Source organism: Protopterus annectens, chromosome 2.part2 (genome assembly GCF_019279795.1).
Source record: "Protopterus annectens isolate FY-2018-M chromosome 2.part2, PAN1.0, whole genome shotgun sequence".
NCBI classification, from domain to species: Eukaryota; Metazoa; Chordata; order Ceratodontiformes; family Protopteridae; genus Protopterus; species Protopterus annectens.
The window spans coordinates 710,567,426-710,594,688 of NC_056730.1; the positions used below are offsets into that span (position 1 = coordinate 710,567,426).

At 41.6% G+C, this 27,263-nt stretch overlaps 1 protein-coding gene across 1 annotated transcript in view; it reads left to right on the forward strand.

Annotated features, from left to right (window-relative positions):
- LOC122795779 (endoplasmic reticulum aminopeptidase 2-like) overlaps positions 1–27,263 on the forward strand; it is a 1,481,589-nt gene that overhangs the window by 740,601 nt on the left and 713,725 nt on the right. The window contains exon 11 of the mRNA XM_044064110.1: positions 20,760–20,839. Within this exon, the coding sequence (XP_043920045.1) occupies positions 20,760–20,839 (80 nt within the window). The remainder of the gene's footprint in view (positions 1–20,759; positions 20,840–27,263) is intronic.

Below are 27,263 nucleotides of genomic sequence, written 5' to 3' on the forward strand. Positions count from 1 at the left end.
CTTATGGATATGGGAGCTATTCAAAAAGTTCCACAAGAAGAGCAAGGCCAAGGATTTTACTCACGCCTTTTCCTAATACCCAGAAAGGACAAAGCATGGAGACCAATACTGGACCTGTCAATCCTAAATACTTTCCTGGATGTTCCAAAATTCAAAATGTTAACACTACAACAACTCCTGCCCATGCTGGGCAAAGAGGCTTGGCTAGTTACTTTGGATCTCAAGGAGGCATACCTGCACGTCCCAATCAGACAACCGTGCAGAAGATACCTCAGATTTATAGCAGGCTCAATGCATTATCAATTCTCTGCACTGCCCTTTGGCTTATCTACTGTGCCCAGGGTCTTCACAAAATGCCTGGCACCAGTAATTGCATTTTGCAGACAAAAAAGGAATTCAAATATATCCCTACTTGGACGACTGCCTTATACAAGCAAAGAGCAAGGACATTCTTCTAAAGCACTTGGCGTTTGTAAAAAGATTGCTAATTTGCCTAGGGTACACAGTAAACAAAAAGAAATCAAAACTAGTGCCCTCTCAAGAGATAATATTCCTGGGTGCAAGCTTAAATACAGCTGCCCAGATGGCTTATCTCACGCCAGACAAACAAAGGCAACTGACACATTACTTTCAAATGATGGCAACAAAGACCCAGCTCCCTGCAAGAAATATTCTGCAGGCCCTGGGTTTTAATGGCTTCTTGCATTCTACTAATTCCATATGCCAAACTGCATATGAGGAAACTACAATGGTATCTAAAAATTGTTTGGACTCAGCATTGTCACACCCTAGAGACAGTCATATCCTTGGTTCCCTGCCTACAACAGGAGTTTCGATGGTGGTCCCAGGCCTGTCACCACAACAAGGGACAGCCTTTTAACTTACCTACAGCCAGGCAGACAATAACAACGGATGCATCAAATTATGCCTGGGGAGCACATATGGCAGGAAAATGTATTCAGGGCGCGTGGACCAAGGAACAAATGCATCTTCACATCAATCAAAAAGAGATGCTAGCTGTACAGAATGCCCTGACAGCCTTCAAGGACCTAATACATCCAGGACAATTATTAATAAAGACAGACAATACCACAGTTATGTGTTACATAAACAAGCAAGGGGGCACACATTCCTACCCTGTATGCAGACAAGCCATGACTTTTTGGAACACAGCACTGACCTACCAGGTACATCTGCAAGCACAATTCCTGCCAGGAACAAAAAATACACTGGCAGACGAACTAAGCAGAAACCTCATGGATCCTCACGAATGGAAGCTAAATCCGCAAGTGTTCAACATGATAACAAGGGATTGGGGATGCCCAGACATAGATCTCTTTGCCTCCCCTCACAATTGCCAATTACAAAAATTTTGCACAAGGACTTATCACTGTCAAGCATGGAAAGTGGATGCTCTATCATTCAGCTGGAAAAACCTGACAGTCTATGCCTTCCCTCCGATGCCTCTTCTCACCAAGGTGCTTCTAAAAGCCAGACAAGAGAGGCCAAAAATGATCCTGATTGCACCAGACTGGCCACGCCAGCACTGGTACCCAATCCTAAAGACTTTGTCCCAAGGGCCACCTTGGCCTCTACCTCAAATCCCTCATCTTCTGACACAGCAAAACAATCAAATTCTGCACAGTCAACTCAGAACCTTAAACCTGGCAGCATGGCAGATAATGTAGCCACTCAGACTGCACCTCTCTCTAAAGCTGTTATGGATGTAAGTTTGGAAGCCAGGAGGCCCAGCACTAGGAAATCTTATGCAGAAAAATGGAAGAGATTCTGTGCTTGGAACCAGGCACAAGTCTCAACCCACTGGTCCCTAATATACCTCAGATTTTGCAATACCTGACTGAGATGTTGGACAAAGGCCTATCTTTTTCATCTATTAAAATCCATGCCTCTGCCATTTCAGCTCATTACAATATGGATCCTCCTATTTTTTCACATCCTCTACTACGACAGTACCTCAGAGGGGCAAAGAATATAAGACCCCCTAGGAGAGCACCAGAACCTACTTGGGACCTCAATTTTGTTTTAGAAAAACTAACACTGCCTCCATTTGAACCAGCCAGCACAGCTGATCTAAAATACTTGTCATGGAAAACTGCTCTGCTCCTAGCAGTAACTTCAGCAAGAAGAGTCTCAGAGTTACAGGCATTGATGGTTGTGGAACCTTTCGTCATCTTTCATCAGGACAGAGTTTCTCTTAGTACAAACCCAACATTCATGCCAAAAGTAGTTTCCAGTGTGGCCTTAAATCAAGCCATTCATTTGCCTACTTTCTACCCAAATCCCCAGAATAAAGGGGAAAGACTTCTGCACGCTTTGGATATACACAGGCAGCTACGATTGTACTTGGACAAAACAAAAGCTTTCAGAAAAACTGAGCAACTGTTTGTAGCATATGCTGCAGGATCATAAGGAAAGCCTATCACAAAGCAGACAATCTCCAAATGGATAGGACACTGCATCCGCTTCTGTTATGCACAACATAGCAAATCTGTGCCTAAGGGCATTAGGCCTCATTCTACCATAGCAACAGCCACTTCAGCAGCTTTCCTCAGAGGGGTACCAACCAAAGACATTTTAGAAGCTGCAACCTGGAGCTCAGTGCACACTTTTACTAAGCACTACCACCTACCTCTCTACTCCAAATCCAGAGCAGGCTTTGCCACTGCAGTTCTGCAGGGCTTGTTAGCCTCTCCAAATCCAATCTAGACCCAGCCACCCAACCTCAGCTTTGGGATTCTACCCAAGTGTAATGACTGTAACAGTGAAACACGATGAACATAGTACAGTTGTGTACCTACCATAAATGTAGATGTTCGAGTGTATTCACTGTTGCAGTCCAGGTTACCAACCCACCATCCCCCTCTTTGCTGGGACTATTCTGTGCTTCTCAACTCTATACAACCTTTGTGGTGTATTTGCTTGTAGAGGAAGGAAATGTTTATAGTAATATATGCATACTTGTTTGGTTTAATTTTATCTTTTCAGCCTTCCTATCTGGGGACACCTGACATCTGGGGCAAGAAAAACTGAAGAAAATGGCGTTGGTTGCAACATTTATACCCCTGGCGCACTGACGTCAGGGAAGAAGTGACAGCAACCGATGCCGGACCAAGACTTTGGAACTCGGGCTGACTGCGGGTCGCCTGCCAGCAGGATAACCCAAGTGTAATGACTGCAACAGTGAATACACTCGAACACCTACATTTATGGCAGGTACACAACTGTACTTTCTCTAGAAAGCCCTACCAGCGCTCCTGAAAGGAGGCCCGGCTGTCCAACTCTGGAGGCAGTCGGGAGTCACTTATCTTTGTACCCAGATGCCTGGCTAAAAATAACAAATGACAACTGAGTACAAAGCATAATATCCAGAGGATATTTTATTCCTTTTGCCACTCCACCTCCCTTGATAATAAAAATCCAGGATGTTCCACTCAGTTACAGGGAACAAGCAACCGTAGAGGTCCAAAGGTTGCTAGACAAGAGAGTCATCCAACCGGTCCTCGCAGACCAGATAGGATCTGGAACTTACTTAAGATTCTTTTTAGTTCCAAAAAGAACAGGGGACTGGAGACCTATTTTGGATCTCAACAGACTAAACAGATCTGTCAAGAAGGAAAAGTTCCAAATAGTCACGTTACAGTCGATACTTCCCTTTTTAGGGAAAGACAGTTGGATGTGCATGATAAATCTCCAGGATGTGTACTACCACATAAAAATGGCCAGACCATCCAGGGATCATTTGCACTTCTGGCTGGGTGCCATTCACTACCAGTTTTGAGCCCTCCCCTTTGGTCTCACTACAGCCCCCAGAGTGTTCACCAAAGGTATGGCAGTGGTCATGTCTCACCTGAGGCATTTGAGATTCCAGGTGTTTCCGTACTTAGATGATTGGCTCCTCACTGCCACCACCAGGCATCAGCTTATACAAGGCTGGGACACCAATCTTATTCTTTGCAATCAACTGGGGATTACCATGAACTCAGAAAAATCTGCCTTGTCGCCATTGCAACATATTGTGTTTATCGGCACAGATTTGGACACCACCACCACTACTTTAAAACTTCCTTCAGAAAGGATATCGGTACTTCGCCAAATTCTGAACCTCATATCCAGAGACAAGGTGCTAGCCTCAGATGTGCTAAAATTGTTGGGGACAATGGCGGCTGCAATAATAGCAATTCTCTTGGGTCGTATGCACATGTGGATTCTACAATGGCTTCTGTTCACGCAATGGTCCTATCAAGAACTCCCAATGTCACATCTCATCATTCTAACAAACTCCTGCAAAAAGGATCTTTGGTGGCGGTTGACCTCTCTCCAAGTAACAATAGGTCATCCTTTCATCCTACCCTCACCATCGGCCACTGTGACCACGGACGCTTCTCTGATCGGGTGGGGGGGGCATTTTCAAGGAAGAACAGCCCACGGCACATGAACCGAACAAGAGACACATCTGCATATCAGTGTCCTGGAGATGAGAGCGGTACTCTTGGTGTTGCAGTATTTTCAGGACTCCCTCCCTCTGGGGACAATTGCGATTCAGACGGACAACATGTCAGTGGTCTGGTATATAAACAAATAAGGAGGAACCAGGTCCTTTCACCTTTGTCGAGAGGCCCTAACAGTATAGCAGTGAGCTACCTCCACCCAGCGCTTTCTGATAGCGCACATCCCAGGGAAATCCAGCGTGATAGCAACAAACTAAGCAGAGCAATCTTGTTGCTTCATGAGTGGTCCCTCAAAGAAGAAGTAGTGGAAAGAATATTTCGCAGATGGGGCCAGCCTTGCTGCTATCTCTTTGCATCACCTATGAACACAAAATGCAGAAGCTATTTTGCCCTAATCCCCCCTCCGGGAGATGCCCCAAGGGATGCACTCATACACGATTGTCCTCCGGGTCTCCTTTATGCCTTCTCACTAATACCCCTGATACCCAAAGTGTTACAGAAAGCTAAAACCCTGGGAAGGACCATCATTCTTATAGCCCCTCACTGGCCTCGTCAGATTTGGTTTCCCTTTCTTTGACCTCATGTATTGGAAGAGCCTTGGATTTTAGACCCAGTTCCAGACCTTCTGATGCACTCGTCAGGGGCTCTTCATCCCTCCCTTCAGTCCCTGAAATTGATAGCTTGGCTGCTCCAATTCCCAACATAGCCAGGTTCCATAACCTCTCAACTGATGCACAACATATTTTAATATCTTCTCATAAATCATCAACTAGGAAATTATACCTCAGCAAATGGATGAGATTTTCTATATGAGCTTCTCAAAATAACATTGACCCTTACCTAACCCCTATTTCCTCCATACTAGAATTTTTGACTGTGCTTTTCAACAAGGAAGAGCCACCATTCGTGTGCAGCTCGCTGCTATCTCTAATTTTCATCTTGGTACTGAAGGCTTTAATGTGATGTCACACAAGCTATCCAAAGTTTTTCTCAAGGGGACTTTCCACCTTAGACCACCCATCAAATCCCCTTATACACCTTGGAATCTAAATTTTATGATTTCACGCATCATTCTTCCACCGTTTGAGCCAGCTTCTTCATGCGATTTGAAATTTTTGTCTTGGAAGACTGTCTTTTTAGTAGCCATCACATCTGCCCTAAGAGTTTCAGAGCTACAGGCCTTGTCTATAAAACCCCTGTATTTGATTTTTCATTCTGATCAAGTTTCACTATGAACAAATCCTTCGTTCTTACCTAAAGTTTGTACTGAAGCTAACCTTAGCCAAACCATAGATTTACCTTTTTCCCCAAACACACCATTAAATTGGAGTATATGTTGCACAAACTTGATGTTCATAGACAACTTTGATTTTACCTAGATACAACCAGAGAATTTAGAAGATCTGAACAACTTTTTGTTTCCTTTTCAGACTCCAGAAAAGGTAGACCTGTGGCAAAAACCACTCTATCGAAATGGTTATCTGACTGCATCACCTTCACTTACTCAGCTGCCAATATACCACTGCAACACAAACTAAAGCTATTCAACCAGAGCTGTTTCCACATCTTCAGCCTTTACTGCCAGGCTACCAATAGATAGTATTTGTGCAGAAGCCACTTGGTCAAAGCCTCATACATTTATCACTCATTACAAAGTCGATAGGGCCTCCAGGGAGAAGGCTTCCTATGGTTCCACTGTCCTAAGAAACATACTTCCGTGAGCCGCCCGAGAAAGATGGTGCTTGGGATGCTACCCATCTGTAAGAAAGAATGACAAGATAGAACAACTTCACATAAAGAAGTTATGTACTCACCATAACATTCCATGTGAGTTGTTCATCTCGCCTTCATTCTTACTTCCCACCCTCCAACCCCCTCCAGTCTTTTTAGAGGACTGAGATTCGCGCCTTATCATGGTTGCTTTGTCTTTACTATGGTCTACTTACCTAAAAAAGTGATAGAATGGCATATGGTATTGTTAGAGGCAGCAAACAAGATCTGAGGTAACACAAGGTGCATCATGGGATAGGGACTTGGCCTCGAGCTGTCTGAAGACCTCGAGCTTTGTAGTTGGCCGACTCTCGGTTCCGAACCCATGTGTTCGAATGAAGGTGAGATAAACAACTCACATGGAACTTTATGGTGAGTACATAACTTCTTTTTTTCATTCCCTCTTCCTTAATACGCTGAACTGCATCCCTCAAAGTATACCAAGATTTGTCATTAATGGGCCATTCTGCCTCTAGGATATTTTGTATTACACCCTTCAACTACAAGTTGCAACAAAATAGTCATAGCTTGATTATCATTCTTTCTGAAATGTTCTTGTATTGTAGGATTGGAACTTATAAGACAAAACTTTTGAGAATCATGGGAATCTAAATTAACAGTGGCAGCCCCTGTTCCATATAATCTGACTACCCATGATGTTAAACTTTCTCCAGGTCTTTGTTTAAATCTATCATATATGTCACCTATCTTTTGCTGAGCAAATCTTCTAATGCATTCATCAGCTAACCATCAGGGTGATCAGGTGTAGTTAGCCATTTTCTCCTAAGTATTGGCTTAGCTCTGTAATTATCAAGTGTTTTTATTTTCATCAGAATTGGAATGATCAGAGGGATCTGAGAAAAACCAAATATCCCCAGCCTAATGATCAGAATCCCAGTGTTCCTCAGCTTTTGCAGTACTCATATGCACCTTTCTTTTGTTTATAATATCTCTTCTTTTCCTATATTTGTATTGCGTTACTCTTACGGCAGCATTTTCAGCTATCTGTTGATATGTGTCTGCTTTATCAGCTAACAACCGATTTTGACACTGTAACATTACAGGTTGATTCTGTAAGTCATAAACTTGTTTCTGTAACTGTTTAGTCTGCTCAGCCTTGCAGATGTTCATCGTGTTTCACTGTTGCAGTCATTACATTTGGGTAATCTGCTGGCAGGTTGCCTTCAGTCGGCCTGATTAACAAAGTCTTGGGTCCTGCGTCGGTTGCTGTCCCTTCTTCCATGACATCAGGCCATCAGGGGTATAAAACATGCAGCCGACACCACTACATCAGTCTTTCTTGCCCCACGGTGCCCGAAGCAGAAGCAGTTCACAAGTGCCGGTCGGCCGACTCCTGAAACTTTCATTTTCGAGTTTCAGAACCAAAGTCTTCAACTTAAAGCTAAGTACCCCGTTGGGGAAACTTTTTCTTGCTCCTTCCCGATGTCAGTAAAAGTTAATAATTGTATTACTTGTGGAAAGCAAATACCTCATAAGGATTTTCATTTGTACTGTATTCCTTGCCTAGGCTCTGACCATGACGTACCTTGCTGATGGTTTTGTGTTTTATTTAATCAGCACACTATCCGTCGTCGGTACATTTTTGCATCAGAATATTTCGGTTCTCGGTTTAATTATCCAGAAATGACGTCGGTCAGCTATCCGACTACTGGAATTCCAAAAAAATGCAAAGAAAAAGACAGAGACCAGGCCGTTGAGGTCCAAAACTGCCAACGACGCTTCTCCTAAGCCAGTCGCCAGTTCACCGGTACTCAGTGAGGTGCTAATGCAGCCCCTGATACCCACTACTTCTGATTCGCAGGCCTTGGAGTCCGGTATGCTGTGAGATGCTTCACATTTGGAACCCTCAGATATCTCTACCTTGGATGGGTCCTGAGCCGCTGAGCAGGCACCGGCTTCTGAGGGTGTATTCAGGCCTACAGGCTTGCATATTAAACCGACTCAAACTTCAGTGCTAAGGCCTAAATCTCAATCTATGTCTAAAAAACCGACGCCCAGGCCACATGTTCAGGCCCCTATGCCTAAAAAACAAATGATCAAAATGGCTGAAGATTTAATTGCTCTAATCAGGGGAAGTCAACCCCCTCCTTCCAAGAGACCTAGGACTGAATTTGACTATGAATCTTCTGAACAGGACTCTATTTCTTCTGACTCTTCTAATGATCTATATTTGTCCATACCTACTTATGAGGACTCTGATGCAGAGGAATCCATTCCCTCTGCTTCTCCGCTTGAGGATTTCTCTTTTGAGGAAACTTTACATACCTTAAGGGAGCATTTCCCCTGGGAAAGTCAGGATTTCTCTGAATCCAAAAAGAGGCTTAGGGATTTCTCTCTTCTTCCTCAGCATAGGCCTTTGGCTATACCACCTGTACTAGATATTGTTGATGATGTGTTTTCGGAATCCAGTATGGCCCCTGACTCCTTGCCTCCAGCCCCTTGCAAACCAGACAGATACTATAGGATTCCTGAGTCCGACAAATTCCTTTTCAAAAACCCTGTTGCGGACCCTGAAACCATTTCTCAGGGGCCCAAGGGCATTAAGGCTTCTACTGCTAAAAATCCTACCCCTTCTGATAAGAGACTCCAGGGTGCTGGATAGATGGGGTACAAAGGTTTATACTTCTGCAACCTTAGCAATCAGGGCTTTAAACTGTCAATTCTGTATGCTAAAATATCAACAGCATATCAGGGAACTGCTTAAACAGAAAATAATGTTGATTTCTGACTGTGTGGAGAATAAAGATTTGCAGGATTTATTGCATTCAGCTGAACGAGATGGCAAACATACTTTGCAATGCGGTTTTGATTCTTTAGAGGCCTCTTGCAGGGCTGCTGTTACAGGCTCTGTGCTTAGAAGGCATGCTTGGCTTAAGGAGCAATCTCTGCTTGATCATGTTAAAGCAAAACTTTTGGATGCTCCTTTACAGCAGGACTGCTTATTTGGCAATAAGGCTGAATAAGTTCTAAAAGAGATGGAAGATAAAGTTAAATCTATGCAAACTGTGAAAGATTTCTTACAAGTGCAACCTCCTAGATTTAGTAGGCATTGGCCTACTAAGAACTGGTCCTTTCCAGCTCCTTCCAGAGCCACTACGGCCAAACCCAGACATTCCAAAACCACCAGGTTTCAGTCTCACGGGACTTTCAGATCTAAGCACTGGGATGCTTCCACTTCCAAATCTGGAAACAACAAGGCACCACCATATGGTAAACAGTCTCAATGACTTCCCTTTGAAATTACCAAGCACTTACCTCCTAGCCGCCCCTTTGGGGGGGAAACTGGCTCTTCATTCAAGAAACTGGCAACTTATAACCCAGGACAAATTGGTTTTAAATATAGTGTGCCAGGGATACAGATTTTATTTCCACACGCTGCCAACTCCAAATGGGTGGCCAGACCTGCCCCCAAATCAGTGGGCAGAGGCTCAGAAACAAGTACTTTCCCTCCTAAACATGGGGGCTATTCATCTAGTACCAGAAGAGGAAAAGGGACAAGGTTTCTATTCCAGACTTTTCCTGGTACCCAGAAAAGACAAAACATGGCGTCCAATTCTGGACCTGTCTATTCTAAACACCTTTCTGGAATTCCAAAATTCAAGATGCTGACACTTCACCAGTTACTTCCTATGCTAGGCAAGGATGCCTCGTTGGCAACTCTCAACCTAAAAGAGGCTTACCTGCATATCCCAATCAGGGAATCTTGCAGAAGATTCCTATGCTTCAAAGCAGGCTGCATGCATTATCAGTTCTCTGCACTGCCCTTTGGCTTGTCTACTGCACCCAGGGTATTCACAAAGTGCCTGGCTTCAGTAATTGCATTTTGCAGGCAAAGAAATATTCAAATATATCCATACCTGGACAATTGTCTAATTCAGGCAGAAAACCAGGCCATTCTTCTAAACCATCTGGTGTTTGTAAAAAGACTTCTAACCTGTCTGGGGTACACCATAAACAAAAAGAAATCTCAACTGGTACCCTCTCAAAAAATTACATTCCTGGGTACAAGCTTAAATACAACTGCCCAGATGGCTTTCCTTACACCAGAAAAGCAAATTAATTTGGTGACTTACTTCAAGCAGGTGGCCACAAAAACCCTGCTATCTGCAAGGCAAATACTGCAAGCCTTGGGGTTCATGGCCTCATGCATTCTTCTAATTCCATATGCAAGACTGCATATGAGGAAACTTCAGTGGTACTTAAAAAGTTTATGGAGTCAACATTGTCACAGCATGGAAACAATGATTCCTATCATACCTTGCCTGCGCCTAGAGTTTCTATGGTGGGCAGAGGCCTGCCACCAAAACAAGGGACTGCCATTCACATCACCCCCTGCCGCCCAAACCCTAACTACAGATGCATCAGACAATGCATGGGGGGGGGGGGGGGGCTCATCTGGCAGGGAAGTGCATTCAGGGAAAATGGAGCCCAAATCAAATGCACCTTCATATCAATCAAAAAGAAATGTTAGCTGTACAGAATGCACTGACAGCCTTCAAGGGCTATCTTCATCCAGGACAATTACTGATAAAGACGGACAATACCACGGTTATGTGGTATTTAAACAAGCGGGGGGGGGTGCACATTCCTACCCCCTCTGCAGACTAGCCATGGCATTGTGAAACACGGCCTTGAGCTACCAAGTACAACTACAAGCTCAATTCCTGCCATAAAAGCAGAATGTGCTGGCAGACGAACTAAGCAGAAATCTCATGGACCCTCACGAATGGAAATTGGAACCATTGATTTTCAACATGTTGACACGCAAATGGGGGAGCCCAGACATATATCTTTTTGCCTCACCCCAGAACTACCAGTTGGACAAATTTTGCACAAGAACTCATCACAAAAAAGCCTGGAAAGTGGATGCTCTGTCCTTTATCTGGAAAAACCTATCAGTCTATGCCTACCCCCCTCTGCCTTTGCTCTCCAAAGTTCTACTAAAAGTCAAACAGGACAAACCAAAAATGATTTTAATTGCTCCAGACTGGCTTTGCCAACACTGGTACCCACTCCTGTGCAGTGTGTCACACATTTCTCCGTGGCACCTTCCTCAGGCACCTTCCTTACTGTCTCAGCAGGAGAACCAATTGCTGCATCCTCAGCTCCAAACATTGAATCTTGCAGCTTGGCTAATCACTTAAATTCACCCTTAGCATCCCTCAGCAAACCTGTGATGGATGTCATTTTGGAGGCAAGAAGACCTAGTACTAGAAAATCTTATGCTGACAAATGGAAAATAGTCTGTGTTTGGAATCAATCTCTAGGGATGAGCACAGAAGTGCACAATTTACCTCAGATTTTGCAATACTTCACTGAGATTCTTCACAAGGGCGTGTCTTTTTCTTCCATAAAAATCCATGCCTCAGCCATTTCAGCTCATCCTCTTCTAAAGTAGTATCTCAGAGGGGCCAAAAACTTGAGACCACTCAGGAGAGTGCCAACCCCTGCCTGGGACCTTAACTTTATAGGTTCATAGGTTCATACTAGGCTATCTGCCCTAGGGCATTTATAAGCCTAGCCAGAGTGTGTGTGGCTTTCACCACCCCTTAGGATGAGAATACTATACCCATTAGTTTGCTGTGCCTCTGTCCAGTAGTGACACAGAGATGATTCCTGGGGTAAACCTACGATCTCCCATCCACTCTTCAAGATTTCTCTTGAACAGAGTCAGTGAGAGGCTCTGCCTCACATGGACTGGGATTCTGTTCCATAGTGTATGGAGTGTCTGGGTGATGAATCTGTCCCTCCAGCACGTCTTATTTATATCCGTGTTGAGGTTTAAGTCTCTTGCTCTCGTGGCTCTGGTGGATTTGGATTTTTTGAGGTGGAGCATGTCCATTAATTCCGGGTTGGACATGGCCTTGTATGTCAGGCACAGATCACCTCTGAGCAGGCGGTATGCGACTGAATAGAGCTGGAGTTTCTTCAGTCAGGCAGCGTATGACATATGTTTGAGCCCCTTTATCCTTTTGGTGAGGAACTTTTGGGGTCTTTTCAACTGCTGCAGGTGTCGGGTAAGGTACATTCCGAATGGGGCGTTGTACTCGATCATTGGTCTGATAAGTGAAGAGTACAGGGGTACAATGACCTCTCCTGATCTGGATGTGAATCCCTTCATGATCAGGTGGGCAATGTAGAAGGTCTTCCTAACCACTTTGGCAATGTGAGTGTCAAAAGAGAGGTTACTGTCAACTTGAGTCCCCAGGTCCCTGATAACTTCTTCCGTGTTTAATGGATTACCACCTATGTGGTAATTAGGGGTTACCTTGTTTTTCCCAAAGAGTATGACTATGCATTTTTTGGCATTTAGCTTAAGGCCATGGCTCTGGCACCAGTTATCCATTTCTATGAGACCTCTCTGGAGGGTGTCTGTGTCTGATGGAGTGTCAATTATGGTGCCCAGTTTGCAGTCATCTGCAAATTTTGTCAGCCACAATCTCCCTATGTTTGCCTGCACTTCAGAAAAATAAATGCCGAACAAGAGGGGGCCCAGGACTGAGCCCTGTGGGACACCACTCGTGACCGGCTTAGAGTCTGACATGGCACCAGCAACTCTAACCCTGTGGGTTCTGTCCTTGAGCCAGTTTGCAACACATCTTGTGACATATGGGTTTACATCTAAGCTGGTGAGCTTTTCTATGATGCCCGAGTGGGGTATTGTGTCGAACGCTTTTGCTAGGTCAAGGTAGGCTGTGTGAACTGCCTTACCCTCATCAATGGCCTTAGTGACTGTTCCGAAAAAGTCGACCAAGTTCAAGAGGCAGGATCTGCCCTTGACAAAGCCAAATTGGGTAGGATCCAGTGTCTGTAGGTCCCCAATGTCTTTATTTATGAGTTCCATTATGATCCTCTCCATAGCTTTGCAGACAAGGCTCGTCAAGCTTATGGGGCGGTAATTTCCAGGGTCCGTAGAAGCACCGCCTTTGTGGAGTGGGACCACAGTTGCCGTCGCCATTCTTTGGAGTCGTATCCTGTAGTAAGGCTAAGATTAAACAGCAGCCTTATGTGTGGGTTTAGTTCCTCATTGAGTTCGTGTAGCACACAGCCGGGGACACCGTCCGGTCCCGTTGATGCTGTGTTTTTTGCTTTAGAGAGAGCAGCTCTCACCTGGGCATCTGAGATGTTTGGGAGGCTAGACTCTGGTGGGATAGATATTTCTCCTTTTGGGGGGGAGGGAGGGGAGAAATTTGCACTGAACCTGTCTGCCAGTATGTTGGCAGTGTCTGTGGGTTCAGTGACTTTTGTATCATTTTGGACTAATTCTGAGCATATCTGGGAGTTTTCACCCAGGTTTCTAACATAGCTAAAGAAGGCCTTATGATTGTCTTTTGTGTCTTTAGCGATTTTTCTCTCAAAGTTGGCCTTGGATGATTTTATGAGTGATCGTAGTTTTTTGCTAGTATTGATCAGAGATGCCTTCCCTTTTAGGGATTTTGTTCTGTCATGTAGTAGCTTTCTCATCTTGTTGTAGAGTTTGTTTATGGCTGGGCGCCTGCCTTTGGTGGAAAGGGTCTTGATTTTATTAGGGATTGCTTGATCCATACATTCCTGGAGGTGCTCGTAGAAGGCATTTGTAAGGGTTTCAGCAGCGTGGGTTGTGGTTTCCACTGGCTCAGGGGCCTTGAAGGATACCACTCCAGTCTTAAGAAGTGTGAAGTTTGCTTTTGAGAAGTTCTTCACTGTGGTCTTTTTTGCTGGGGTTGGGGGCAGGATGTGGATCTCCAGTGAGATTAATTTATGGTCTGATCTCACCAATGAGGGATCTACAGTCGGTGTGGAGCATTTTGTCACCATGTTTGTGATGATCAGGTCTAGTATATTTTCTCCTCTTGTGGGAATGGTGACTAGTTGTTCCATAGCATTTGAGTTTATGAACTCCAGGAACCTTTGGGCTAGGGTGTTGGGGCTTGAGTAATGTTCCCAGTCTATGTTTGGGTAGTTGAAGTCACCCAATATGATGGTGTTTGGAGAGACATTCATACTCTCCAGTGTCTTCAGGAAGGCTGTGTGGGTTTCCTGAGTTTGAGAGGGTGGTCTGTAGCATGCTACAAACTGTAGGGCAGTTTTACCTATGGTTAATTGCACCTGGATGGTCTCCGATGCTTTGTGCGTTGCCAAAAACCTGGAGGTGTGGGTATCCTTTATGAATATGGATACTCCCCGTCCTTTTGTGGTTCGGTCCTTATTTTGGGGCCGGAACGCATGATATGAGGTATAACCTGATAGTGCTGGGGTGCTCTCAGGAGCCTTGAACCAGGTTTCAGTCACAGCACAGACATCGATGTTCTCCATACTGAGGAGGGCTTTGTATTGGAGAAACTCACTCTACCTCCTTTCGAGCCAGCTGCAACTGCAGACTTAAAATTTCTTTCCTGGAAAACAGCCTTCCTTTTAGCAATCACTTCAGCTAGAAGGATTTCTGAATTACAGGCCCTTATGGCAGTGGAGCCTTTCATCATCTTTCATGCGGACAGGGTGTCACTCAGGACCAATCCATCATTCATGCCCAAGGTGGTATCCAGTGTGGCTCTTAAATCAGTCCATTCATTTGCCAACTTTCTTCCCCAATCCACAGAACAAGGGAGAGCAGATTCTGCATTCATTGGATGTACACAAACAACTCAGATTCTACTTGGACAGGACTAAATCTCGAAGAAAATCTGAACAACTGCTGGTAGCATTTGCTGCAGGGGCAGAGAGGAGGGCTATTTCAAAGCAAACCATTTCTAAATGGATAAGCCATTGTATTCATTTCTGTTATAAGCACCATGGAAAACCTATCCCCCAGAGGATCAGATCTCATTCCACCAGGGCTGCATCTACTTCAGCAGCCTTTCTCAGAGGTGTTCCTACCAGGGATATTCTAGAAGCTGCTTCCTGGAGTTCAGTTCATACTTTCACCAAGCATTATCACTTACCAATTTTCTCTATATCCAGAGCTGGCTTTGCCACTGCTGTTTTGCAGGGCCTTATAGCTGGTCCTAATGCTGTATAAATCCATCCTCCCAACTTTAGCTTTGGGAATCTACCCAAATGTAATGACTGCAACAGAGAAACACGATGAACATAGTACAGTTGTGTACACTTACCATAAATGTAGATGTTCGAGTGTATTCACTGTTGCAGTCCTGGTTACCCTCCCTCCAATCCCCTGTTTTTCTTTTACTTTACCTCTTCTTTCTTTTATTATGTTTAAAAGCCTTTTTGGCGCATTTGCTTTTGTTTGGAGGTATATTTTTGAGTTAATTATATATATATATATATATATATATATATATATATATATATATATATATATATATTCTGCTCCCCATTTGGGGGCACCTGACATCTGGGGCAAGAAAAACTGATGTAATGGCGTCGGCTGCATGTTTTATACCCCTGACGACCTGACGTCATGGAAGAAGGGACAGCAACTGATGCAGGACCCAAGACTTTGTTAATCAGGCCGACTGAGGGCAACCTGCCAGCAGATTACCCAAATGTAATGACTGCAACAGTGAATACACTCGAACATCTACATTTATGGTAAGTGTACACAACTGTACTATTTTTATCTTGATGTTGTTTTCAGTATGCAGATAAAAGGATCCAGCCGTGTCTGCATATCACACAAAGTTCTTTCCCTTTTTCTACTGAAATCTTTTGCAAACATGTTACTACAGCTTTTGGTTCTGCATCTTTTAAACATACATCCCAATTTTCACTTAAATCTCCACTACGTGACCACTCAGTGGCCAGCATCCCATAGGGAACACAATCCCCTCTCCCAGGATTTCAACATCTGCAGATGCGATGTTCTTTTTACTCTTTTTCTTAAACATTTCTGATTCTGTTGATTGTGCTAAGAAATTGTATTGCCTAATGAGTTTAATTTTGGCAGAATCAGAAATGTACAAGACAAAGAAGTCAGGCAATAGTCACTTTATTACAGTAAAATTAGATAATACATATAAAACAACATAGTATCACTTAAAGCAATTCATCATAGTATATCAAGAAATAACAGAATTAAAATATCATTGATAAAGTTAAATGCTTCATCCTTGCCAACACTTCGACTGGGAAGCCCCTCTTCATCCAGGCAGAAGTCTCTATTGGGAGAGTCCATAGGCACTGCATCCACTCCACAGGTGAGGCTTCTGTCTGACCAAGCAGAAAGTCCCGTCTTTTAAAAGCTGTGTGTGTTGACACACACACAGGATTAGCAAAGATTATGTTGAAACAAAACATAGGTGTTGACCAGATGCCCAGAAATGCTCCAGGTAAGCCTGCTAGCTCCTGTAGTTAGTTAAAACATAAAGGAATGAGAAAACAAATTATCTGCCAGGTCTCAGGGTCACTGAGCTTGCACATAAACAAGAAGGAATGTGTAAAACAAGTCATAAAGTGACCGCATTGCCTTAGTTAAATAGAAGAATAGGGTAAAATATGGCATAAAGAATATTAACCCTTTACAATATCAGTTTTACTATACCAAGTCAGCAGTCACCTCACATACACTGAAGGTATACATTTTGTTTCACATTCATATCACAGTTTTATCAGAAAGAACTGCATTGGTGAAGGCAATAAGACTCCTTAGTGTTTGCTTGAGGAACAGTTTCTATGAGAGTAAAGGTGCAAGGCCTGTGGGACAGTTCTAACAGACCAAAGCACATACATTTCAAAGAGATGTTAGCTGTGATCCATACTGTAGAATATCTTCATAACCTGTGGTCTCCAGGACTTTTACATGTGATTACAAACAATACCACATTGGTGTGGTTCATAAACAGACTTGGGGGCACAAGGTCTTACCCTCTGTACTGGCTGGCTATGATGGCTTGAGAGTTTGCCCTACAGCATTGTATAACCCTTCAAGCATTTTGCATTCTGTTGAAGCAAAATGTAGTGGCAGACAAGGTAAGCAGGACTAGGACAGACCCTATTGACTGAGGTGGCTTTCCAGAAATGGATCCATTTGTGGGGAACACCTGAAATAGATTTGTTTACCTCCTTTCAAAACAAACAACAAAGTAAATTCTCAGCCAGAACTCTCTGCTGGCATGCTTGGAAAACTGATGTGTTTTCACTCTGTGGTCAGGAATCATCGTGTATCATTTGTACCCTTTCCACTGGTATCTAGGGACATTCAGAAGATTCCAGGACTCTTCAAAATTATTGTGATGAATCCTTTCTGGCCCAGGCAACATTGGTTCTCCCTTTTTATGGAATTGGCCAGGGTTTATTACCACAAGCTTCTTCACAGATTGGATCTATTCACACAAGGCATAAGGAGCTTTATACACCCCAAACTCAACAATTTCAACTGACTGCCTGATGAGTCAGTTCTATTACCTTTTAGACATCTTTTTCATGAGGACATGCAGCATGTACTAAAGCAGGCAAGAAATCGTGCTTCTAGGAAAGCTTGTGTTAAGCAGTGGAGAAGATTTTCTAATTGGTGACTCACCTATAATCAAGGCCCTAAACTGAATTATTACAACTAATTTCCAAACAATTTTATGAGTTACTATCCTATTGCCTGTTCACTCCTTTGGCAAGTATTTAGTAGCCATTTCAATGTGTCTGATAGTGGATCATCCTCTTTATTTCAGACTTAGCTCAAGCTTCTCTAGAAAGAGGCTTTGTGTTGATTCACAAGCTCTGCTGTTATTCAGGTGACACTTAATTGGGATGTTCGACTCACGACTGAAGTGCCTTCTGTGTGGAGTCTGCATGTCCTCCCCGCGGTCGAGTGGCCTCCGAAAGACATGCGTGAATGGGCGTGCCTTCGCTGAAGGTTGGGCGTCGGGCTGGCAACTCGGCACCATAAAAAATCTACTTCCAATCATTAGAGGACCGGAGTTCCGCTCTGGCGACCCCTAACTGGGAAAAGCCAAAAAGAAAAACAACTTTTTACTGGGAAATTAATTCTTTCTACATTTGAATGAGATATTCTGATTCATCTTTTTGGTAGACCAATTGGTTTATTGCTCTGATATATACAAGAGAATATCCGGGTTGCAGCTATTCATGATGGGTTAACTCTTTTTCATATTTAAAGGGTTATCTGTAGAAGAAATCTCCCCGTGTAGGTCCTTAGTACTTTCAGAATATAGCTTGAATCTAGCCATCTATATATGTTGGTCATGCTTTTGCAACTTTGGTATTATCTTATCAGTACTAAGTCTTTTACAAAAGCTATACATTTGTGGAATTCCTAGTAGGGGACTAGAAAAGGACAACGTGTGCCTTATCAGACAATTCTAGTTGGCTGTTCCTTACTGTATCTTTTCTTTGGGTCTGTATTATGTTATCAAAAAGTGAGTTCACCGAACTGCATCTACATCGGAAATGTAGTTCAACGAACTGCTGATGGTGAGATCGCAGTACAGTGAAGACTGGAAAATTTGCCCTTTCCTCATTGTAGTGCAATCCCAGAGTTGATATATATAATTAGCGGGAGGTGTGGGGGGCACAGCTCCCCACAACAGCGAATTCGACGAACTGCATTTCCGATGTAGATGCAGTTCAGCGAATTCACTTTTTGATTACATAATATAGCCCCCTTTTTTAATTCCCTCTATAGTAAAACATTTCCAGGCAGAATTAAGGCACATTCTAACAGAGCTTTATTTTCTTTGATACCATATTGGAAAGGGGGGCTGACTAGTGTGTGAGCACTGAGGGACCTGTCTTGAGAGGAGTGAGTGATGAGTGATTGATGCTGGTTCTCCCAAGTCCACTGCATGATTATCATCTGAGAGAAGACCAGGGAGTGAAGTTCCTGCACTTGGGGCACAGTGATGATGCAAGCTTGCTAAGCAGCACAAATCAGTGTAGCTAAGATCGTGGGTATGTGGAAGTTTACAGCCACATTTGATATGGGATTGTGGGTGCTTCCTCTGTAATTTTCAGTAAGGTCCGGAGAGTGTTACTGGCATAAAAAAGTCTTCTAATCTCCACTAGATGACTAGCACGATTCCTTGCGGTTGCCTTATCCTGGCCTCTTTAGACATTGAGGAAGAGGAGAAATAAATAGGCTTATAATGAAAGTTGGCTCAATAATGACAACTGCAGCCCAAAAAGACTTTGCATATTGTCATTTTCACTGTTAGAAATTATTGTAGTAGTGCAGCTGTTATGCCTATTTTGCTGAGGGAAATTTTGAAAGAGTGCAGGTTTGTTTTACAGGCTAATTTAAATATTTTAGTTTGCCTTCTCTAGTGTTTATTTAGTATTTTACACCACCATGTCAGACACTGACAACGTGAAGCATCTCTATATAGTCAAATTCAAACATTTCATGCTAGAGTTTATTTCCTAATGAAAAGGATGGAGAAATAGGCATTTTGTTTTCCTTATTTACCTGGGGACAGCCTTTCATATTTGATTTCTTGCTGAGTATCTAACCATTAAGATCCTTTTTTCATTGTCTAATATTTAGACATTTAATTGCATGTCCATTAATTTATTTATCAATTAATTCTGCAATGCCTATTTTATCATTTATGGGGTCATAAGAGGGTCAGACCCTATCTGGACATGCAAGATGTGTAAGGCAGTGAAGTAATCCTGCCTATTGTTAATGGACAGTTGTTGAGCCTACATGCAATGATGTGATGACAATAAAATGTAATGTCTTTCAGCTTTTCCCAGTTGGGGGTTGCCACAGCAGAACTCTGGTCCGCTAATGATTGGCAGTGGATTTGTACGGTGCAGAGTTACCAGCCCAACACCCAACCTTCAAGGAAGGCACACCCATTCATGTACACACCTACCTGCATGTCTTTAATGTCACCCGACCGCGGGGAGGACATGCAGACTCCACACAGAAGACGCTGCAGTCAAGAATCGAACGGGAGAACCTCTTGCTGTGAGACGACAATGCTAACTGCTGCACCACTGCGGTACCAATGATGTGATGACAATAAAACCCCAAATTCCTCTGGAGTTTTTGTATTATTTTGAAGTAAATTCTACTAAGCCAGATATTGTGGCTCGCCAGGTGGAAGTCGAATTCCACTTAACATTCCAGACAATTTAAATTTTGGAAAGGTTAGTGTTTGTGGCACATAAATATTATTTAAAAGAGTTTTCCCATACCTTCTTTCATTGTAATAGTTCATGGATACCAGTGGTGAATATGACAGGTATATACTGGTAATACAGTCTGATTTATTGTGGGATAAGAGGTGCTTCTACGTTTAAATGATGATGTCTAAGCTGTCAGGGTTGTGATAGATGTACACAGTGCAGTGTGTGGCTACAGTTAGCATTGTTGTCTAGGTCTCATAGATGCCCAGAGGCTGAGCTGGACAGGTAGGCATGGAGGAATAAACTTCATCTGCATTAGTACTTTGCTGCCCAGAATAAAAGGATGTAGTTGCTCTTTTACCTAGTCAATCACTTTTAAAAGTACTTTGCAGTATGGTATTTGAGACTGAGTGTATACACTTACAATGCAAGATTCTAATGTAGTAACTGACATGTTTTTCTATTGTTTTGTAGATATGTTTGGCATGTTCCTTTAACGTATGTTACCAGTAGCTCCAGTTTTACTGGCAGATATTTACTAACAAACAAATCTGGTAAGTAATTAAAGTGTTAAGATTAAACAAGAAACCTTAGACTGCGCAATGTGTATTTAGTTCATGGATGGATTTCTTGGCATGAATTTAGTGTCATGCCTCTCTCAGTATATTTCTCAACTGTCCCTGATTTTGCTTTGTCCTTTGCTAAATGGGCATTTCTTGGCAAAGCAGATAGGATTGTGCAAAATAATGTCTTATATTATGCCTACAGACTTAGTTTTTTTTCCAGAAATGCATCTTAATACAAATTATTTTACTCTGTTAATGTTCTATTTAAGTGAATAATAACTAATAGTAAAAAACAAAAGTATTTCTGAATTTGAACCCTTTTCCCTGGTTATTTTTTTGTCTTTTCTTTGGTTTTGAATTAAAAAAAGTTGAGATCTGTGCTTCAAAGAATAATGTAGTCACTCTAATCTTGAACTGTTAAATGATAAAAATGCCATTTCAGCCACACACTACTAATTATTTCTATAAATCTTATAGCTAACTAATTTGCAGTGCATTTTTATATCTTTCTGTGACCAGAGTATGTTGTCGCTTTGCAGGTGCAGTTTGTTGTTTTTCAGAATCAGCAATCTGTTGATTCATACTGCATCACGTAAAGCCTATGTTAGCACTATCTGTTTGGAAGAGCCACAGGAAGTGGTTTGTTGTCTGGCAGTGTTATATTCACCCATGAGTCAAGGGCCACTGAGCATACTATTAATTACAGCAAGCATTTTGTCAGTTTAAGCAGTTAGTGTGGTATTGAAAATATTAACCTCATCAATGATGACCTGCAGTAACTGAATCTCAGCTTGGTACTTGGTTCTGGCGTTGTTCTAAGTGAAAGGTGACATAAAGAAGATGATATTAAAATGCAGATCCCAGGTATTTACCCTGCAGTGGTGCTTATGAAGGGAAAACTCACATTCTCTTTATGTTTTGCAAGCCGTTATAGCTCTCAACTTTCCATCTCCAAAATCTGGATCACTGCCTTCCTTAATGTGGAACAAATGGGCATAATGTGCAATACATACTAACAGTTTACAAACAATCAGAATGAAACTAACTTCACAGGATGATTAAAATGTGTTACTTTATACTTAAACATTATTATTTTGATAATTTAATGTCATTCTGTAGTATTTCATTGTTTGTGTCTTTCGGCTTTTCCCGGTTAGGGGTCACCACAGCAGAACTCCAGTCCACTAATGATTGGTAGCGGATTTTTACGTACCGGGTTACCAACCCTGACGCACAACCTTCAACGAAGGCACGCCCCATTCACGTATGCCTCCACACAGAAGACGGTCTAGCTGAGAATCGAACAGGACGTTTTGCTATGAGGCGACAATGCTACCGCAGCATCACCACTGCAGTCTATGGATATTAAATAAAAAATTGTTAGCAATGAATGTATACTACACAGTATCATTGAGGAACAGCAAGAAACATAGTCTTTAACACTCAAAATGAGCAATGTTTTCCATAATGAGGCACACTTGAGAGACAAGGTTTATATCTGTGAAATAATACAATTTTGTTTTATAAATGACTTTCCAAACATGCATCCCGTTTTCTCACCATTAAGGTTCACAAGCTATAAAACAGGAAATCACTGTCATGCAAAAGAACAAACATTAAACAGGTAGACAATAACTTTCGCATATATGAAAATTTACCATCCTGCCAGTGCTACAGACTCTGAAAGAAGGCTGAAGCCAACAAGTTACTTGGGTACTTTTTTATAAATCAAAAACAATTTTGAAAGAAAAGTATTTTTATACAGAAAACTTATTTCAGAATATAAAGTCATTTGGGCCATGTAGACTAATCTGTTTCCATGTGTAATGTTTATTAATCATAGATTTAAGAGCCTAGAGTTGCCACCTATATTACCATGTTCTGTGATTGTTAAAGGACAGTCACAGAATGCAGAAGAGCTTTTTTATATTTTAAGAAATCTGATAAAATCTACCAGACGCATAGCTGGTTCAACCAGTGCTTGCTACACTCCCTGAGCTCAGCTGAAGAACAAGAAAAAGCACTTCACTGTAACAAGCTGATTGCTACATTGTAAGTGTGATCTGCACCCTCAGCTCCTCCAGTGAAGAGCAAAAAAAAAAAAAAAAACAGTGTTCCAATAATAAAACACTATCTGAACATTTTATTTGTATAGGTTTTTCTATGGCTAATTAAAATATATTTACAAAATAACTTACAGCCTTTTTCTTCATTAACCAAATATTATTGAATTTTAAAAGATTTATGTATTCCAATCACCTAATCAAGAATTTTATCATATCTATATGTCCAATTGCCTTTACTAGTTAACAAATAATTTCTTTTAATACTAAGAAAATGTTAGATTTCAAAAAGGGTAATTTGGTGTATTGGCGTCAGTTCTTGTCAACAAATAAAATTCATACAACCGATTACTTAATAGCTAGATGTAGTCTACAAAATTGTAACTGGCTTGATATCCAGACTTGTAAAGAGTTCTTTCATCACAGAACTATAACTTCATTAGAAAAACTTGACAAGAACATGCCCATAATTTTAGACATAATTTATTTTATTAATAATGGTTCCCTAAAAGGTAGCTCATTTATATCCATCATATGTAAATCTATCAGAACAGATTTTACCTTTACAGATGTCTCTTACTGGAACTATTCAACAAAAATAAACAACAAAGAATTTACTTTAAGTAATAAAAAACTGAAATCAGCAGGAAAAAACACAGCTTATCCCTAATGGAAAATCTATACTTGGAAGTTCCTGCATAGGGGCTTTTTAACACCCAATAACATTGCCAAAATGTATAATAAAGAAGGCATGAAATGTTGGAGATGTAATCAGTCTGATGCTGACTGCTTGCATATGATTGTAAATTGTAGAATGGTATCTGCTTTTTGGAATGATCTTAGATACTTCTGTAAAGCTATGTGGAATGACAATTGTACAATTTCTGACTCTCTTATATTGTTTAATGTGCCTGCTCCAGAAATTAAATACATATATTATGGTCACTACTAGCAATAGCAAGGAAAGTGGTTACGGAAAACTGGAAGTCAAAACACATTCTGACATGTAGCAGTGAATTTGTTTATTTAGCCAGACTTCTTTGTGATAGAGAAATTTCCACTATAAAACTGAGAGCAAAAAATGTGACACATAAGCAAATTGCTTGGGAGAAATTGAAATATTTATTAGAGAAATATTGAATGATTTCCTTTACTTGTATGTATTATTATGGACATTGTATATAGTTTATTATGTTTGTATATAGTTTGTTTGATTTTTGACTTTTTAAAAATAAAAACATATCTGAGTTAAAAAAAAAAAAAAAACAGTGTTCCTTCTACTGGCACCAACTAGGTGGCCAGAGTCACGACATGCCTCCTGTCCCAGCCATTCTGGTCCAGTTTCTGTGCCCTGCCTCCATCCCTCCTTCAACATATTTTATTTAAAAAATGCCTATTAAACTGCAACAAACCATTTGCTACAAATGGAGAAAACAGTTGCTACAGTTTATATCCTGTTTGCATGGAGCAATACAATGCTCAGGTTTTAGTTAAATTTTTTTTTTTACTTTTAAACTCTATATAAACCAACAATAAATGGAATCTTCATCATCAAGAAAAAACTTATAACCAGAGAGAGGTGACAGTGTAGTGTGAAGAACTGCTCTGTGTCAAAAAAAAAGTGCTATGTCTCAGATACTTCACAATAATAGTACATATAAGTCAGTGTCTAGGAATGAAATCAAAATAGCATATCATAGAATCAGTATGTTTCTGGAAGATCTACTGATAGACGAAAGAATATCTTCGAACATATATATGACTTTTTAAAGTAAACAAACCTTTTGTCCCTTCAATTTTTGGCATTTCAAAAATTCACAAGAATATAGATTCCACCTGTCAAGGTCGACCTGTGGTGGCAGCCAGGGGGTCTAAAACTCATCCCATGGCTTTGTTTATTGATATGTCTTTAAAGTTTATTACATGTTTAAAATCCAGTATGTTAAGAGACTCATGGAACTTTCTGGGAGATTAACCCTGGACTTGGCAACGACCTCTGTAGGCTTCCTCACAACTGATGTTGATCTTTTCTCTGCTATCTCTTTAGAAGAAGCCCTAGATCTCTTTCATGATAGTCTTTTACCATTTAAAGTCATAAGCACCCAACAAGTGAATTTAATTATGGAATTGGCATCTGTGGTCTTACAAAATAAATCATTTCTTGTTTTTTGAAAGGGAGGCATTCCAGCAAATTAGCGGTGTTGCAATGGGTGCAGCCTGAGCCATGATTTATGCAAATATGGTACTGTTAGCAAGGGAAAACGTGTTTGTTTTTACTTCAAAATTCTGAAAATGTATGAAACTATATTTGAGATTTCTGGATTATATATTTATTTTATGGGATGGCCCTGAGGACCATATTAACTAGTTTTGAGGAAGGAAATTCCATGGTTAAAGAGAATGATGGTAGATATGATAGAGTAGTGGTGGTGGACTTTAATCCTGCTACACTGAGAATTAAAGAAATTATTTCTAAGAATTGGAATATGTTGAGGTTTAACCCAGAAATTGTAGAGGTGATTGGCTTTGACCCTAAGTTTGTATGAACAGAATGTGCATCAGAAAACAAAAGAAAAACAAGGTATTAAAAATGTGTGGGATGTAGTCAATGCCCATATATTACTGATGAAGATTCTGTTGTATTAGTTAACAGCTGTAAGACAAGGATGTTTTTAAAAAAGGCATTTGCAAAAGCAAAGGTACATAGGTGGTTGCTAGGCCAATGATCACAAGGGCCATTTTAAGCCTAACCATGCTTTCCAAATCTCTGTCAAGTTCTGTAACCCTTGATAAGTGTAAACAGGAGCTTGGTAGGTGAAACATTTACAAGCTAGGGCCTGAGAAATGAACCATTTACAGGTTGCCTGTGTCCATTAGAGACATAGGTGCCAAACCAGGGATGAATTTCCCTGTCCAGTTGTCTAGGTTGCACTTCAATTGGGTTAGGGAGGAGCTCTGCTTCACATGGATGGAGAGCCTGTTCGACAGGGTAATCTCTGGAAGTAATACCCGTCTCTCCAGCAAGCCCTTTTTATATCACAGGCAAGGTTTAAGTCTTTAGACCAGGTAATTCTAGTGCTGTTTGTTTTTTTGGATATGCAGGAAGTCCTTCAGAGTGAGGTCTGACAATGTCCTATATGTCAGGCATAGATCTCCCCTCAAAGCCAGTAGGAGATAGAATACAGGGATCAACCCTTGAGGTGGTCTGCATAGGACATTTTACTTAAGCCCTGTATTTTTTTAATAAGGAACCTCTGAGTATGTTCCAGTTGTTGGACATGCCTGCTTAGGTACATACCAAAGGGGGCATTGTACTTAATGATGTGTCTCATGAATGTCGAATACAGTAGAACAATGACTTCCTTGGACTTGGATGCCATACCTTTGTTTAGAAGTTGTGCAGCCTAGAATGATTTTCTCACTACTGTAGACACATGATGGTCAAAGGCTAGATTACTGTCTGTAAGTGTCCCCAAGTCCCTAACTACTAGGTCAACTGTAAGGGGTGTGTTGTCAGTATAATATTTACCATGGGTGAATGACGTCCTGAATGACATTATCATGCACTTCTTGGCATTTAGTTGTAGTCCATGGCTCTGACACTAGTTGTTTGTCTGTGTCAGCCCTTTCTGGAGAACATTTGTGTCATTGTGGGATTCAGTGACAGCTCCTAATTTGCAATCATCTCCAAATGTAGTCAGCCAGAGACCATTGACATTGGCCTTGACTTTAGAGAAGAAAAGGAGCGGTCCATGGACTGATTCCCAAGTAAATGCCAAAAAAGGAGCGGTCCATGGACTGATTCCCAGAGGGACTCCACTTATGACTGGCCTCTTTGTAGAGGTGGACTCCCCAATTCTAACTTCTTGTGTCCTGTTTGTGAGCCAGTTGTCTGTCCACTGCATGACATATGGGTTTTTACCTAAACTCATGAGTTTGTCAACAATGCTCGAGTGGGGTATTATGTTAAATGCCGTGGCCCGGTCAAGGTTGGCAGTGTGAACCATTTTGCCCTCATCTATTGCTTTGGTGGCCTTCTGAAAGAAGTCCACCAGTTTGATTAGGCATGACCTGCCCTTGGCGAAACCAAACTGGATTGGGTCCAGTGTCTGAAGGTTTATTATATAACTGTTGATCATTTCCATAATAATACTTTCCATGGCTTTACATATAAAACTAGTGAGACTTATAGGTCTGTAGTTTCCTGGGTCTGTAGATGGCCCACCTTCATACAGAGGATTGACTGTTGCTGTTCTCCTTTCATGAGGCACGAAGCCTGTTTGGAGGCTATAGTTAAATAGCAATTTCAGAGGACATGATAGGTCATGTTTCATGCTATTTAGAAGGCA